This window comes from Scyliorhinus torazame, chromosome 18 (assembly GCF_047496885.1).
Source record: "Scyliorhinus torazame isolate Kashiwa2021f chromosome 18, sScyTor2.1, whole genome shotgun sequence".
Lineage (NCBI taxonomy): Eukaryota > Metazoa > Chordata > Chondrichthyes > Carcharhiniformes > Scyliorhinidae > Scyliorhinus > Scyliorhinus torazame.
Window position 1 is genome coordinate 147104685 of NC_092724.1, and position 15449 is coordinate 147120133.

The window sequence follows — 15449 nt, forward strand, 5'->3', positions numbered from 1 at the left end:
AATAATTTACAATTTAGGAAGGAAAAATGCAATGACTAACGTTTGTGGAATTTGTTTTAACATCATTCCTGTTTCAAAGATCAAAAAAAATCTACACTGAATATTAGTTGCTTAGCAAGTTCAGAGACAATGTTGAACAGATGTTTTACACACAGTTTTGGCATCTTGTGATGGATAGATATATATTACATTCTTTATAACAGGTCAGGTTGAGATTTGTTTTCAACAAGTGTCTTCTAACCTGAATTAGCCTGCAGCAAGAATGAATGCATTAATTGACTAAAGCTCCATTAGCAAAGCTGAAGATGAAATCTGGTTTTCCAACATTTTTCTTAAAGTGACCACTTGCAGAATATTTTTGTGAGGAAAAACTGCAGAACAATCATGGGAAAAAAAAACAGCATTTTAGCAAATTGACAGAGGAGAACAAAGAACAGTACAGCACAGGAACAGGCTCTTCTGCTCTCCAAGCCTGTACCAGAAAAGGCATGTGAGTAGGGACCAATATTAGGAATGGAAATGAGGACTCAGTGAAGATTTGGTTGGGATGCAAATTTCTGACTGCCATCACGAAGTGGTTTTCAAATAGCCTGCTGAAAACTGGAACGTTTGGTTAGCCCTTTCAGACCCTGATCATCAGCAATCTCATTCACACTCCGAATCCTCATTTTTATTATAGGTGACTGTGAGGAAAATGCTCAGTTTAATTCATCGCTGAAAGACACATAAACATTCATCAGTGGCTTCATCGCTCATGGGCCACCACATTTTTATCAAGTGGGAAAAAATTTACATAATCTACTGTTCATATTGTATATTCTACTTATACAAGCAAGGAAATGTTAGCCATCTGTTAGATTTACATTTTAAAATGAGGGACGCAACTACTCGGAAAACGTCTTTTTCACTTTTCAGTAGGTTTGTGTCGGCATTGATGTACCCGAGTCAGGTGAAGCATAATTGAATGTAGATAAAGCTTGGACAATTCTGCAGCAGGTTTGCTTTAGAATTGGGATAGCCGGTCAGCTCTGTGGAATTTCCTATTCCATGTCCCAGTGTCGCTGGTGCGATTGCCAAAATGAGTCCCAATTTTGTGCTGTGTGTCCAAGCCCATCACGATCAGGATTAAAGCAGTCAGAATATATTTCATCATCAACGGAAGAAACTATAGATCAGGAATGCATTGAAACTCAGAGGTAAAAGCATGTTGTGTAGTCCACTACCATTCCATCTCCAGTTAGCTTGATGATATTTTTAATACTTCATATTGTGTCACCTTAACTGTCTCAAATTGCTATCAGAGGAGACCATCATCCATTTAAAAAATACCAGAAATGGAATTGAAATAATCCGAGCCTTCAATGTTGGTATTGTCATCATATGAAGATTTAGTTGTAGAAATTTGATGTTGTGGCTGCAAAGAGTTCTTCCTGATACTTGTCTTTCAGGTAAGTTGTGCACACTATACGATTGCTTCTACACACAATGGGGTCCACCTTCAAATTGACAGATGAGTTTTGGCTGCTGTGGGTGCACTGGTCGGAGAACAGCCTGAATGCACACACACGGCTGTATATTTCACGTTGAAAGCCAGGCAAGGCTGGTGGATGCGATATTTTGCACGCTAGGCAGCCAAATCTTGCAACCTGAAATTCATTCAAACCAGCATGCTTCCATTATGATTGGTCAGTGTTTGCATTTTCTCAGGTAGCAGGGTTAACACTGAAAGATGTCAGTGTGGCCTTTGATGTGTCTTTATATTGTTCCATCTGCCGAACATTGTTGTGCTATCTACTGTCATACAACCGTGGACAGCAAACTGGGCCAGCACAGTAGCACAGTAGCTAGCACTTTTGTTCACAGCGCCAGGGTCCCAGGTTTGATTCCCGGCTTGGGTTGCTGGCTGTGCAGAGCCTGCACGTTCTCCCCGTGTCTGCGTGGGTTCCTCTGGATGTTCCGGTTTCCTCCCACAAGTTCCGAAAGATGTGCTGTTAGGTGAATTGGACATTCTGAATTCTCCCTCTGTGTACCCGAACAAGCGCCAGAATGTGGCGACTTGCGGCTTTTCACAGTAACTTCATTGTAGTGTTAATGTAAGCCTACTTGTGACAATAAAGATTATTATTATTAAATGTTGAAAATATCACCTGCTTCAGCCACAAAGGAGGCAGATGCATAAATGTTCATTGCTGCGGTCACGTTCGGAGTCACTGGCAATGCCACGCTGGCCTTGTCTGAGATTTCAGCTGTGGTTGCAGTAGGCAACAGATTTCAGAAAGCATCTCCTTAGTCAACACAGTTCCTCACTGAGGTTCAGGGACTGGAACTCCTTGGCTAGGTGCGACCTGCTGCTGCAAACCTTTCACTCCATCCCCCTCTTTCCTCCTCCAACATCCTGCTCTGCTATGTGGCACGTCTGCTCATCCTCCCCATCATGCTGCAGATCAAGGGGAAAGCAAGCAACTACATTCATGTCTGAGAGCAAGTGGTTTGTGCAGAATCCATGAAGTCAGGTCGAAGTTCTTCAGCACATGCCATGCCAATCCATGTAGTCTTCATGCACTTAAAAAATTCTGGAAACCATGAAAGACACCTAAAATTGGAGCAACCCCAGTAGAAATCGGTCACTCAACCTAAAAGTAGTTGATAGTTTTTGCCTGTTCAGATGTGCGTGCTTCAGGGAAGGGGCTAACTGAAGCACCGTGGCTCAAAGTGGCTGTTACGGCATCCAACCAGCACTACATGCCCATTGACGTCCCAATCAGTATATTCTGCATACTTCTAGCTCTCTGTCTGCCTTTCCCAAACTGGCAACCAATCATTGCCAGCATCAGAAGCGTGCACGCATAAAATATCACCCATTGCGCTGAAAACAATAAGTGCTCTCATCCAAATGTTATGATTCTAGCAGTGATCATCTTTTGTAGTTTTGCTAATTTTTCTACGATCTTCCGTGCAACAAAAGATGAAGGTAAAAGTTTGAGAATGACAGAACGTTACAGTTTACTCTAGAAGGATTTGTCATCATAACTAATATATATGATGATACAGAGGGAGGAAGTTATTTCACCTGCTGCCTCAGTCTATATATTGATCGACATTTCTGGATGCTCACTGTATTAATTATAAATCAGAATTTTATTAATATAAGGAGAAAATTGTGTTTTTGTTGACTCTATTCATGAATGAATGACGAATACCCCCCCTTTCTAATACTGCAAAAGCCCTATTGCAGTGTTCAACAGGGGCAGTGGGAATTAAGACAACAATCAGAGTTCTGACTCCATGGATAGGCTTCTGAATACAAATTCAGACTTTTGGTACACATATTGTTCTTCCCGTTGCTCTTCATTGTGACTTGGAATGACTGTGCTCTTACACTTTCCATCTTCGCTGTCCAATCCAGCCACAGTAAGCACATTGATGCTGTGTTCCTGCATGGAATACAACGCTTTGGCACTGCATTCTGGTGTTGTTACTTCTTGACTTTTGTGAAACTGGGAATAGTTGACTTTATAATAACTTGGCTTGTCTTTGAGAACTTCATTAAAGCGGTGACCCCATAAGATCTCCAGAGGTGTGTACGAGCTCCGAGACTGATGAGTATTTCCTGTTGAGTCCTCCGAATAGACAAATGTAACTATGACTTCAAAATCACCTTCAGCTAAGTCTTTCTTGCTAAGGTCATAGAGTGGACTGTCTTCATTTATTTCATGTACAATAATGACAGGACTGATAAGGATGATATTGCCTATGCCTATGTGCAAGTCCTGGTGTTCCATAGACAACTTATTATCATCGTACTCCTTAAATTGGAGTAACTCAGCTCTAACAGTACCTTCAATGATATGGCTCTCACGGAAATCCCCAATACGCCACATCATGCATAGTTTCCCATTTCTTACAGCTATTACTGCATTATTGCTGAAACGAATTGTTTGAGCTCTCTTTCTGGCCTTAGACATTTTAGCCACTACGACCCCTATGAAAAATGTGTTAATTAAACAGCTTATCACCGATTGGAAAGTGACCATTGAAACAGCAAAGGGGCACTCTTCTGTCACGCAACGAGATCCGTAGCCAATGGTCGTTTGTGTTTCAATGGAGAACAGGAAAGCAGCAGTGAAGCTGTGAACTTCGACAACACAGGGGGTACGATCTTCTTCTTCAGTTTGTAAGTCTCCATGGATAACTGCTGTGACCCAGTAAACAAAACCAAAAAATAGCCATGACAATATATACGACAGGGAGAAGATCAGAAACATTTGTCTCCATTTGAGATCTATGAGCGTAGTGAAGATATCGGAAAAGTAACTTTCCCATTCACCGAATGTACGTTTAAAATGGATGTTGCAGTTTCCATCTTTTCGGAGAAATCGTTTTCTGTATCTCCTTTTGTTGACTTGCATGTAGCAACCATTTTTGAAGAGCCTCCTGCGGTCTTCTTCAGAGCTCACAGTTTGATAATTCAAGTTGATGAAATTCATTTTAAATCCTTCCGTTAAGGTTTGTCTTCTGACTCACTCACAGCTGGCTGTAGGTTATCTTCAGGAAGTTTGAGCTTGTTAAACAGTTTGTTCTGAAAGTTAATTGTCTCTTCCAGCTTTCACATTGGCCTGGAGGAGGAACAAGATGAGAAATGTCAGTTTAACCATCAGCCTACGGGCATTGATTTTAATAGAATTACAATGGTCAGTGTTACAACACTTCTTTTATGTGCCATAGGAGAATAGTTCTATTGGAAAATGGCATATTATAAATGAAAGAGGAGGGATCCCTCTTTGCAAATACATTCTTAGATCAGATAACTAGACAACTGGGAAAATGTCAATGATTCTTATCAATACTTCATGGTGTAAGGGAAATTGCTCTACAAGTTTGTAGCTGAATGTAATTTCTGGAAATTGGCCAAAGTCCACAAACTATCATTGATTGATTGATTGATTGATTTATTGTCACATGTACCGAAGTACAGTGAAAAGTGTTTTTCTGCGGCCAAGGGAATGTACACAGACGTACACAGTAGACAAAAAGAATACTCAACAAAGTACATTGACAAATAGTACATCAATAAATAGTGATTGATTACAGCGTGGAGCAAGGGCAAACAAAGCAAATACATGAGCAAGAGCAGCATAGGGCATCGTGAATAGTGTTCTTCCAGGGACACGAGGGAGAGTCGTTGAGGAGTCTAGTAGCTCTGGGTAGGAAGCTGTTCCTGTGCCTGGATGTGCAGGTCTTCAGACTTCTGTACCTTCTGCCTAATGGAAGGGTCTGGAAGAGGGCAAAGCCTCGGTGGGAGGGGTCTCTGACAATGCTGTCTGTCTTCCTAATGTGGAGATGCCGGCGTTGGACTGGGATGAGCACAGTAAGAAGTCTTACAACACCAGTTTAAAGTCCAACAGGTTTGTTTCGAATCACTAGCTTTTGGAGCATTGCTCCTTCCTCAGGTGAATGCTTTCCTGAGGCAGCGGGAGGTGTTGACAGAATCAATGGGAGGCTGGCAAGCGTTGGGCCGAGCAGTTGCCATACCAAGCTGTGAAGCAGCCGGATAGGATGCTCTCTATGGCACATCTGTAGAGGGAGACAATTGGTGATCTAGTTTGAGGAGCACAACTCCTCATCAAGCATGATAAAAGCCCAGTCAGCTTGGTTCAGTTGAAGCATTCTCACTCGGGGCCAGTAGGGTGCCAGTTCTGGGTGCACACCATGACTTAGCACAAAATTCATCACTTAAAATGCAGTCCTGAGCTGCACCTGAGGATATTATATATAATTATGTCACACTGTATGCAATTTATTCCTTTAGATCCATCACAGAAGCATGATGGGCCGAGTGGCTTCCTCCTGTGCTCTATCATTCTAGGCTTTTATGATTTCACAACAAAAAGATTTTTTGCTCCATTAAAAGGTCTGCTTCACATTTTAAACACTGTGCAGCATCGATCTTTACATTTGCGTCACTGACTTGTTTGAAAGTTTTACAACTGTTTAGAAATGAATTGTTTCGCAAGTTGGAATTCACGTACCGTGTCAGTTCCATGCTGTGAGGCAGTTTAAGTTAAGCCCCAGAAGAAGTGAAGCACCTTTTTGTGGTTAAATGGTTTTATCAATCAGCTCCCCCCACCCCCATTCCCCTTTCAATCATTAAAATGTGCTGTGGGGAAGTATATTTAACACACTAAGTAAACATTGTAATTTACTTACCATGACTGCCCATGGTGGCAGTACATACGGCAATAGTCTTGTGCATAATGTTACATTGTTGATTGCCCAATTAATATGTGTATGAGCTCAGCTAAGCAACTGTAAGGGAATTGTAGCAGTGACGTTGTTATTGGGCCAGTAATCCTGAGACCTGAGCTAATAATAATCTTTATTATTGTCTCAAGTAGACTTACATTAACACTGCAAGAAGTTCAAATCTCACTGTGGCAGCTGAAGAATTTAAAATCAGTTAATAAATAAATTTGGAGGGGCGGCAAGGTGGCACAGTGGTTAGCACTGCTGCCTCACAGCACCGAGGACCCGGCTTTGATCCCAGCCCCGGCTCACTGTCCGTGTGGAGTTTGCATGTTCTCCCCTTGTCCGCGTGGATTTTACCCCCTCAACCCAAAGATGTGCAGGTGAGGTAGATTGGCCACACTAAATTGCTCCGCTAAATTTTTTTTAAAAAGTAATTAAAAAGCGAGTTTCAATAGTAGGTACTGGATTGTTGTACATTCCCTTTAGGGAAGAAAAGCTCTTTTCTTTCCCTGCCTGGTCTATTCTGTCACTCCAGGGTCACAGCAATGCAGTTGACTCATCACTGCCACTCAAAATGACTAAGCTAGCCACCAGTTAAAGGACAATTAGGGATGGGTAATAAATCACTACCCTTGCCAGTGACACCCACATTTCCGACATAAATATCAAAAAGGAAATCTGTGAATAATCTCAGAATGGACCAGGGCACCATGGTGGTTAGCGCAGTTGCCTCAAGGTGCCGAGGTCCCAGGTTCGATTCCGGCTCTGGGTCACTGTCCGTGTGGAGTTTGCACATTCTCCCCATGTTTGCGTGGGTTTCGCCCCCACAACCCAAAGATGTGCAGGGTAGGTGGATTGGCCACGCTACAGTCCCCTTAATTGAAAAAAATGAATTGCGTGCACCAAAAAAAAAATGTTAACAAGGAGAAAAAAGAATGGACGTCCACAGTGAGGATCTTTCCCGTTAGCCAAAGCTAGGTAAATCTTCCAGCCTTCTCATAAACATGGGGCAGGATTCTCCATTTCACAGATAAATGTTGACACTGGGACAGAATCGGTGGACTTCTACGACAGTAAAATTGGCGCCGGTTCCGGAGCCATTCCGAAAGTGTTAATGAGCTAGCACTGATGCCACGTGGTACAAGTGATCTCAATAAAAAACGGTATCCGATTCACCGGGGTCGGGATTACCACTCGAGAGGCTGACAAGCTGCGGTCGTGCATGTTAGCACTCCACTCCCCACACACCTCTTTCCAGCCAACAAGATGGCACTGGTTGTGCTGGAGCACGCCGATCCTGTTGATGGGTTGGCTGGGGCCAGAGGATACCTATAGGGGTGGCCTGAGGGACACATCCATATGACCCGTGGCACTAAGTTCACAGTAGGCCAGTCGGCGGCTCGTCAGCCGCATGGCTGCCTTGCAAGCTGCAGCAATGGTGGTCCGTGACCGTCCAGTCGACCCAATGGCTCACCTGTTGGCCAACCCCCACTGCTCCCCCTGACGCTGGCAGAACCCCCCCCCCCCTCCCCCCCACCCCACCCAGCCAGCAGGACAACTGTCAGCACACTATAGCAATGTTGGACAGTTTTCGTACCCCCTCTCTCTTCAGCAGCCACTGCACCTGTTTCCCAATTTTTAAAACCACAAGTGAAACTCGGCAACGATAATTCCTCCTGGTGGGGGCAGAGCATCGCAGAGGTCCCAGAGAATACCCGGTCAGGCCCACTAATGCTTTGCCAATGGTGTTTACTGTACATGCAGAGTAGAATGCAATGATGCCCCTGTTAAGGCACCGGAGCATGGCATTCTATCGAGCGCCTGGCACCAGCCCCGATTTTCGCCTCATGCGCCATTCTCTGCCCCATCGCATTTCCAGATTCTGGTAGCCCATGGTCTCGTCAATTCGAGCGCAAACTCCCGCCCACATACTGTGCGGTGAACCATAAAGACTTGCTGTCTCTATCTACCTGCTCTCTCTCAATCACAGATTTGTGTAGACTAAACCTATCTCTGACTTGATCCCAAAATGTCTTCTCATGAACTCTTCCCATCTCAAAGTCCACCTCTGTGACAATGTGAATCACAAGGGACTCGTATGCAATAGAAATGCTGGTTATTTCGACATCCGACTTCATTCCATCTTGGAATTAAATAGACAGTTTAAAGTATAATCATTTACAAAACTGACGTTCCCAATACCTCCTTGAAACTTGGAAACTAACAGTCAACACAGCTGCTCGTGTCATTGTTTACAGGTGTGAAAATCTTGCACCTTTAATCTTTAACAACTCAGGCTTGTTGTCAGCAGAATTCGGGGTGGGTCACAGGCCCTCCTTCATTCCTTCATCTTCCACTAAATTGAAAACACAGTCCAAAAATATAACACTTTCATTAAGCCTCACATCTGCATCAGAAACATGAGGTTCCCTATCGCAATGGTAAGTGTAGGTGAGATCCTGGAATATGTGGACCATTTTCTATATCTTGGGAACATTCTCATGCCGAAGGAAGCCGTGGAAGACGATGATAATTCACTATCATTTCCAATGTGTTTGTTCAGCCTTCGGCCAACAGATTGCCCGTTGTACTAATCAGCCATCTCAGGACCCATCGAACCAGAGTGGGAGCAAGTCCCCCTCGATCCTGAGGGACTGCCTATAAGAGGAGAGAGGCTAAGTATTCTTTCACCCTGTCCCAATCCACTGAGGCAAATGTATGCGGAAACCCCCCTGAGCAATGGGAATTTGAAAGACACAGAATACACACTTAAACAAATATACAGCCTATCAGAGAACAAAACTGCAGCCAGTCACCAGTCCATTGCCCAGAACAGCTGTGCAACAATCTATTTTTTTTCCTGTTATTTTACTCATGGTGGTGACACAAAACAAGCCACAAAATGTGGATGTGCAAGAGACCATTTTATTCCCGGTTTGACCTGCCATTTTTTTAACTGGCATGTCAGCCCAATTCAACGCTTTGGATCGCCGAAGGGGGCCCAGAGAAAAACCCAACTTTGTTCAGTTGCTGTGGAAAATCAAGCCGCTTTGAGCATTTTTAAAGATAGATTTCCAACCCTTATTACTGTGAAGATAGTGGCGGACTCTTTGTTGCTGCTACCATATAAGGAGTCTTGGAATTCAGTCTGTATTTGCATGCAGGAATTTTTAGCTCATTGTAAAAGAACTTCTTTATGACAGTGGACTTCCATTGGAATGTTTTGTGAAATGAAGGCACTTTTTAATTTCCTTGAGGCAGATTCCTACCCAGTGCAACACCATTTATCTTAATGAGAAATTCTATGCAGAGCCAAACCACAATTAAGTCTCCATCTGATCCCATCGGCACTCTGCAGCATCTCCAGTTACAGTAATGAACACAGATTCCTCACTTCTGTCATTTCCACCGAATAAGCAGCCCAAAAAGTGAAACTCTGCGGACTTGAAACTCCCACTCAAAATGGCGGAAATGCAATTTGAACAAATGCATTCCAAGAGAATGGAGCCCGGTGCACACTTAAAGTCGAAGGGATAAAACATGGGCATGCAGTCTAATGATGTGGAATTCAAAGTGTCAGTTATCATAACCTTGTAAAATAGGCTGAAAATCACAAACTGCAAGTACCAAGAGCCCTTTGAGGCAGGGGGAAAATTTTCATTTTTCAATCGCATGCCTCCGAAATGATTTTGTCGCTCTGATGGTATGAGGCTTTCTGCAGCGTAGGTACACGAGATGAGATTACGTATAAATGAGTCTTATTTTTCTGAATGCACTGAAGCCTTTCAAAGCCTTCAGCACTCACTCAATCATTGGGCATTTGTAAATGACAGATGCATAAATGTTTTGGCGGAAGGACAGGTTTCTCAGCATTCTTAAGCATGAGTGGAGCATTCTAAAGTTGTACTTTTTAAGGTCATAAAACTGGAATTGAGTGGTACTTTTCCAGAAAATGACGTCCTGTTGAACGCAGATGGCCCATTAACCCTTTGATGATTGCATTACCCTCTCTGCAGTCAGCCAAGTTAAAGAGTAAATGTTATAACCCGCACGAGACCCACGGGGTTGGACCAATCAGTCTCCCCGTGAGTCTCGGCAAGTACGAGCTCCCCTGCTAAGGGTTAATGTCTGTATAAAGCCGGCCAGGTATGGAACCGACAGGACTCGGCTGGGATCTGATGTATATTATAATATAATTGCGTTGCAATAAACCGTCGTATTTTTGCTAACTCATTCGGACTCATTGTGTGGTCTACAAAACTGGCGGCAAGGATACAACGGGATGACTGTCGACGCTGCTACGCCGTCAGGTGAAACCACCACCTGAGTTGCTAAACCAAGGTTGGAAATTTTATTTTTCGAAAAGGCCTTTGTTTGGAAGATTGTGTTTGACGCAAGCTGAAAGGATTGGACACAGTACGCAGAACACTATCCCAGGTGATGACCAATAGGCAGTGAGATTGCTGACTGCCTGTGGAGCTCATGCTTATGGAATGATAAAAAGCCTTACATATCCTGCAACACCGGACACTAAAACGTTTGAACAATTTGTAACCCTCGTGGCGCAACACTTCAACCCTGAAATGGCCGTAATAGTGCAGAGATACTGTTTTAATGCAACTGAGAGGACCCTGGAGAGACCATAACCAAGTATTTGACAAGGTTACAAAGACTAGCCGAATTTTGTGAATATGGAACTTCCCTTTCTGAAATTTTATGTGACCGTTTGGCCTGCGGCGTAAATAACACGGCTAGCTGAACTATCCCTAAATCTTCAGCAGGCCTTACAAATTTTGCTTTCCCGCAAAAGCTCTGTGAGAGTGGTGCAGGAGTTCCAGCGGAAGGAGGTAAACATCCAAGGATGTGGCCCCTCCAGGTGACACCCCCCCACCCCCAGGACTGATATCCCGCCCTGAACCGAGTACCATCGGGGCCAAGTTTGTTGATCAAAGACCAAGTCATCCCAATGGGAGTCGTTAGAGAGAGAGCCAGGATGTTGTGAGGCTTGTGGACGCAGGCACCAAAGGGAGCATAAGTCACAAGCCAGCCAGAGATCCAGGTGCCTCGGTGGAAGCAGGCACAAACCACGAGCTCGTACCTTCCACCTGGACCAGCCAGAGGAGGAGGATTGTATGCAGCTGAATTGTATTACAGCATCCCGAGTGATCCCCGTCAAGATAACTGTGCAGATTAATGAGCATTGATTAGATATGGAGCTGCGGTTTCCGTTGTTGGAAAGCAGACTTTCGACAGGATAAAATCAAGGGTGCAGCAGTTCTGTGGGACACTGAGGGATGATTAGCAATGTAAACCGGCGAACCGTTCGCCAGTACAGGAACCACTATTACCCCGGTAGTTTACAAACAACAGTCAGTGCATCTCCCGTTGATCAGTCACGGGACATAGCTCCAGCCTGCTAGGCCATGATTGGCTAAAGCGCCTACATCGGGACTAGCAGCAGATTTTCCAAATGGGATCTGGGGCCTGTACGGATTACTAGGAAAACACCCTGAGGGCTTTCAAACCGGACTGGGGGAAATAAAAGAGGCCATGGCAAAAATTCAGGTCGACACAGACGCACAACCACCATATGTCAGAGCTCGCCCAATCCCTTAAGCTTTGTGAGCAAAGGTTGAGGCCAAACTAAGCTGCTTGGAAGGTCTTGAGTTCATCAGGCCAGTACGTTTTACCGATTGGCGACTCCAATGGTCCCGGTGCTCAACCTGATAAGACAGTCAGATTGTGTAAGGACTATAAGCTAATGGTCAACAGGGCCTCTCTGTTGGGTCATTACCTGATGCCTACATCAAGGACCCATACACAAAATTGGCCAACATTTACCAAGCTCGATGTGAGCCATGCATATTTGCAGTTAGAATTGGACCCTGCCTCCTATAAATCCGTCACTATAAATTACCCATAGAGGCCTGCATGAGTCCACAAGACTACCCTTCCGAGTGTCGTCGGCCTGTGCCATATTCCAGAGGGCAATGGAAGACATACTGAGAGGATTGCCGCGAGTGGCGGTATATCTGGAATGACGTGCTGATCACAGGGGAAACCAAACAGGAACATTTAAGTAGCTTGCGTGAGGTGCTCAGTCATTTCTCGGAAATGGGCTTTCGTCTGCGGAGAGAAAAGTGCGTTTTCCGCGTGAGGGAAGTGGTGTACCTGGGCTACCGAGTGGACCGTGAGGGGTTACACCCGGTTGCAGAAAAGGTACGGGCTACTCAGCAGGCTCCTACCCCTGAAAACAACTCGGAGCTGCGGTCTTTGTTGGGATTGGTAAACTATTACGGCAAGTTCATCCCCGGCCGTGCTACAATGTTAACCCCCCCTGCACCTCCTTTTAAAAAAGAACCAGGAATGGACATAGAGGGAGCAACAGGAAGCAGCATTTACAGGTAAAAAAAACAACTGACTTCCTCAGGCTTGTTAACACATTGTGATTCCGCCAAACAACTAATTGTCACGTGTGATGCGTCACCGTAAGGCATTGGTGCCATTTTATCAGATCGCAGGGAAAATGGCAGAGAGAGACCGATCGCTATTGCCTCACTGGCAGTGGCTTTGGCCGAGCTCAATTATACGCAAATTGAGAAAGAAGGTTTGGCAGTTGACTTCGCTGTGAAGACATTTCATCAATATGCGTACGGTCGACCTTTCACGATCATCACGGACCACAAATCGTTGCTAGATCTTTTTAATGATGTGGAGATGCCGGCGTTGGACTGGGGTGAGCACAATACGAAGTCTTACAACACCAGGTTAAAGTCCAACAGGTTTGTTTCGATGTCACTAGCTTTCGGAGCAATGCTCCTTCCTCAGGTGAATGTAGAGGTCTGTTCCAGAAACACATATATAGACAAATTCAAAGATGCCAAACAATGCTTGGAATGCGAGCATTAGCAGGTGATTAAATCTTTACAGATCCAGAGATGGGGTAACCCCAGGTTAAAGAGGTGTGAATTGTACCAAGCCAGGACAGTTGGTAGGATTTCGCAGGCCAGATGGTGGGGGATGAATGTAATGCGACATGAATCCCAGGTCCCGGTTGAGGCCGCACTCATGTGTGCGGAACTTGGCTATGAGTTTCTGCTCGGCGATTCTGCGTTGTCGCGGGTCCTAAAGGCCGCCTTGGAGAACGCTTACCCGGAGATCAGAGGCTGAATGCCCTTGACTGCTGAAGTGTTCCCCGACTGGAAGGGAACATTCCTGCCTGGTGATTGCTGCGCGATGTCCGTTCATTCGTTGTCGCAGCGTCTGCATGGTCTCGCCAATGTACCACGCTTCGGGACATCCTTTCCTGCAGCGTATGAGGTAGACAACGTTGGCCGAGTCGCACGAGTATGTACCGCGTACCTGGTGGGTGGTGTTCTCACGTGTAATAGTGGTATCCATGTCGATGATCTGGCACGTCTTGCAGAGATTGCCATGGCAGGGTTGTGTGGTGTCGTGGTCACTGTTCTGAAGACTGGGTAGTTTGCTGCAAACAATGGTTCGTTTGAGGTTGCGCGGTTGTTTGAAGGCAAGTAGTGGGGGTGTGGGGATGACCTTGGCAAGATGTTCATCGTCATCAATGACGTGTTGAAGGCTGTGAAGAAGATGACGTAGTTTCTCCGCTCCGGGGAAGTACTGGACGACGAAGGGTATTCTGTCGGTTGTGTCCCATGTTTGTCTTCTGAGGAGGTCGGTCCGGTTTTTCGCATGGGGCGCGTTGGAACTGTCGATCGATGAGTCGAGTGCCATATCCCGTTCGTACGAGGGCATCTTTCAACGTCTGTAGATGTCTGTTACGCTCCTCCTCGTCTGAGCAGATCCTGTGTATACGGAGCGCTTGTCCATAGGGGATGGCTTCGTTAATGTGTTTAGGGTGGAAGCTGGAGAAGTGGAGCATCATGAGGTTATCCGTAGGTTTGCGGTAAAGCGAAGTGCTGAGGTGACCGTCCTTGATGGAGACGAGTGTGTCCAAGAATGCAACTGATTTTGGAGAGTAGTCCATGGTGAGTCTGATGGTTGGATGGAACTTATTAATGTCATCGTGTAGTCGTTTCAGTGATTCTTCGCCGTGGGTCCAAAGGAAAAAAATGTCATCGATGTATCTGGTGTATAACATCGGTTGAAGGTCCTGTGCGGTGAGTAGGTCCTGTTCAAACTTGTGCATGAAGATATTGGCGTATTGGGGTGCGAATTTGGTCCCCATGGCTGTTCCGTGCGTCTGGATGAAGAATTTGTTGTCGAAGGTGAAGAAGACAAAGCGATTCTGCCCATCGCCTCCTCCAGGATCCAGCACTGGGCCCCCTGCTGGCCACCTACAAATAGAACATAGAACATAGAACATTACAGCGCAGTACAGGCCCTTCGGCCCTCGATATTGCGCTGACCTGTGAAACCACTCTAAAGCCCATCTACGCTATTCCCTTATCGTCCATATGTCTATCCAATGACCATTTGAATGTCCTTAGTGTTGGCGAGTCCACTACTGTTGCAGGCAGGGCATTCCACAACTTTACTACTCTCTGAGTAAAGAACCTACCTCTGACATCTGTCTTATATCTACCTCCCCTCAATTTAAAGCTATGTCCCCTCGTGCTAGACATCACCATACGAGGAAAAAGGCTCTCACTGTCCACCCTATCCAATCCTCTGATCATCTTGTATGCCTCAATTAAGTCACCTCTTAACCTTCTTCTCTCTAACGAAAACAGCCTCAAGTCCCTCAGCCTTTCCTCATAAGATCTTCCCTCCATACCAGGCAACATTCTGGTAAATCTCCTCTGCACCCTTTCCAATGCTTCCACATCCTTCCTATAATGCGGCGAACAGAATTGCACGCAATACTCTAAATGCGGCCGCACCAGAGTGTTGTATAGCTGCAACATGACCTCATGGCTCCTAAACTTAATCCCTCTACCAATAAAAGCTAACACACCGTACGCCTTCTTAACAACCCTCTCAACCTGGGTGGCAACTTTCAGGGATCTATGTACATGGACACCGAGATCTCTCTGCTCATCCACACTGCCAAGAATCTTACCATTAGCCCAGTACTCGGTCTTCCTGTTATTCCTTCCAAAATGAATCACCTCACACTTTTCTGCATTAAACTCCATTTGCCACCTCTCAGCCCAGCGCTGCATCTTATCTATGTCCCTCTGTAACTTGTAACATCCTTCCGCACTGTCCACAACTCCACCGACTTT

At 45.2% G+C, this 15449-nt stretch overlaps 1 protein-coding gene across 3 annotated transcripts in view; it reads right to left on the reverse strand.

Moving 5' to 3' along the window:
- Positions 1-667: 667 nt before the first annotated feature.
- LOC140395595 (inward rectifier potassium channel 16-like) overlaps positions 668-15449 on the reverse strand; it is a 180175-nt gene continuing 165393 nt past the window's right edge. For all 3 annotated transcript variants that reach the window (XM_072483559.1, XM_072483561.1, XM_072483560.1), the window contains one exon: positions 668-4616. In XM_072483559.1, coding sequence (XP_072339660.1) covers positions 3270-4487 — 1218 coding nt within the window. In that variant the 5' untranslated portion in view covers positions 4488-4616 and the 3' untranslated portion in view covers positions 668-3269. The remainder of the gene's footprint in view (positions 4617-15449) is intronic.